This window comes from Phytophthora parasitica (assembly GCF_000247585.1).
Source record: "Phytophthora parasitica INRA-310 unplaced genomic scaffold supercont2.4, whole genome shotgun sequence".
NCBI lineage: Eukaryota > Oomycota > Peronosporomycetes > Peronosporales > Peronosporaceae > Phytophthora > Phytophthora nicotianae.
Window position 1 is genome coordinate 1,519,268 of NW_008648990.1, and position 2,126 is coordinate 1,521,393.

Consider the following 2,126-nt stretch of genomic DNA (forward strand, 5'->3'; position numbering starts at 1 on the left):
CTAATAAAGTTGGTAGGAACCGGTCCCAGGCAGCTTGATGAGGATGCAGAAGGAGGCGTTGGAGGCTCGCATTCTCGCAGGAATTGCGCGAGAATATCGGCGTCTATCGTGTCCATCTCGTTGCTTGTTGTTGATCTGGTAGATCTCGGAATGAGTGAGGGATAACGTGGGGGGAGTGGGCTATGACGGTCCGATAGACACATCAGTTTTTGATTCCAGCTTGTCATCGTCACAGTCGACGATGGCGTCAACCAAATCCCAGCTGTTGCAGGTGTGAATGGCTCTCACTTTGACTTGGGCGGGTCATGTTGAGTCACGCTGGGGAAAAGACCACATCTCTACCATGAATGATGCGCACTTCTTGTCCATATCTTGCGTTGGAAAATCTCTAAACCTGGAATAATACGCCGCATACTCGAATCGCTCTGGGGGTTTCTATACTACCGGTAAGCAAGCTAGCTAGATTAAACGTTTTATCTATTATCTAAAATGGTGTGTTTTCTGAAGTCGTTGTGATAACCGACCGACCAAACATTTGGTGACTCGTACCATCACCAGTTCTTATTGTATACATTTTTAGTGGGAAACCCAAGTTTCGTGTTTATAGTGTACATGTTACATTTTTTTTTACGTCGTTGTCTATGCGCGTTAGTTTTGGCGTACGCTATAACTTGGTGTCGTTGCACATTAAAGTCTACGCAGCTCACTACGTTTTGATGTCAGTACAAACCATCTGCACGAGTGGCCCCTCTGTGATACTACATCGTACTGTAATGATGGCATAGAATAGAATGCAGTCAATAGTCGCCAACAGGTCATTAAATAAAAATACTGTGCACAAAAATGCTTTGCTCTTGACAATTCCCAGTTCCATTTCTTGCAGCGTGTTCAAGTGATTCAACGGTAAAGTCGTTTCAAGAAATGCTGAAGGATGTGACGGAGGACGAGGAGCTCGAATCCGCTAATTCCCTGCAGCAACTTGTGTTGGGTAATTTCTTGGAAGATAGCGGTCATCTATTCAATTGATTCGGAGCGATGTAGGAATGAGGCCAAATAGGGTAGGATCCACGAACGGTCTACAATTCCAATGGACTGAAGAGTGGTCACCGAAGAACTGATGACGTCGGGTATGGAAAACAGCCGCACAAGAGACCCGTGAACATGTCAAGAATCAATCTCACGAGATAAAGCGGATGGAGAGAGGCAACGGTGCAATTGCAAGAGTTAATTTGACGTTCGAAATGAACTAGAAGACCACAGGATGATCTGGTTTCACACTTGACATCGATACATAGCTGTCGTCTATCATCGTCAATAGACTTCGGACAAAGATGCATCAGAGCGAATCTTGCTCATTCCTTGGGCGCTATCAGCATCTGGACGCGGTGCACGTTGTAGTGATTGTCGACGTATGATGCTAAAGACTGAATTGCCTAGCTACAAATCTCTTGTACGTATACCCCCTCTCCGAGAGCAGACACAGTTGTAACTGCTGCTCCCAAGTCTGGCAAAAAAAAAAAGGTGTGACATGGCGGCACATTAATCAGCTCTTCTGAGCGACTCGACACAGATGGAGATGTTGAGTCTACTGAGCGTGTGTACAAGCTGTTGCTGCCTTCCAGCTTCAAGGATGCGAGCTGTAGTATGGACATACGAAGGCGTGAAGGGCGGAAGCGACACAAGTTGTTTCGATTTCCATGCTCACGATTGAGGTACGAGTGGATGCATCATCTTGACGCGAGTTCAACACCAAATATCGAAATACCTTTGTGTCTTGAATTTTCAGCGGAATGACACCTTCGGTCTTATTTTAATGAGAGAACAGTGTGACTTGAATCGAGGCTTGCTCTCGCCAACACCTTGCTCTATTCATCACAGCTATCGCAAACGATTCGCGTGTCAGAGCATTCAAGGATGACAGGACGTAATCCGAAACCTTTAGAAAAGCTGTTGTATGACACGTTAGCCCAGATACATATTTGAAGGGAAAATGTAACTGAGTCTGCTTATCCACGCTATTATCTAGAAGCGTTCAATAAAAGGAGCCCATGGTTCATTGTCTTCAAAGGCAATCGAGGAGCATCTCCTGCATGAGTCTTGCTAACTCCAACTTGTCTTGCTGCGCA

General features: G+C 45.6%; 1 protein-coding gene across 1 annotated transcript; it reads left to right on the forward strand.

The window, feature by feature from the left end:
• Positions 1–1,697: 1,697 nt before the first annotated feature.
• PPTG_21290 (hypothetical protein) lies at positions 1,698–1,918 on the forward strand (the record flags this gene model as incomplete). The annotated part of the gene is made up of 2 exons (XM_008896543.1): positions 1,698–1,712; positions 1,787–1,918. 2 exons carry the CDS (start codon positions 1,698–1,700, stop codon positions 1,916–1,918), a joined length of 147 nt encoding a protein of 48 aa, XP_008894791.1.
• Positions 1,919–2,126: the final 208 nt, after the last annotated feature.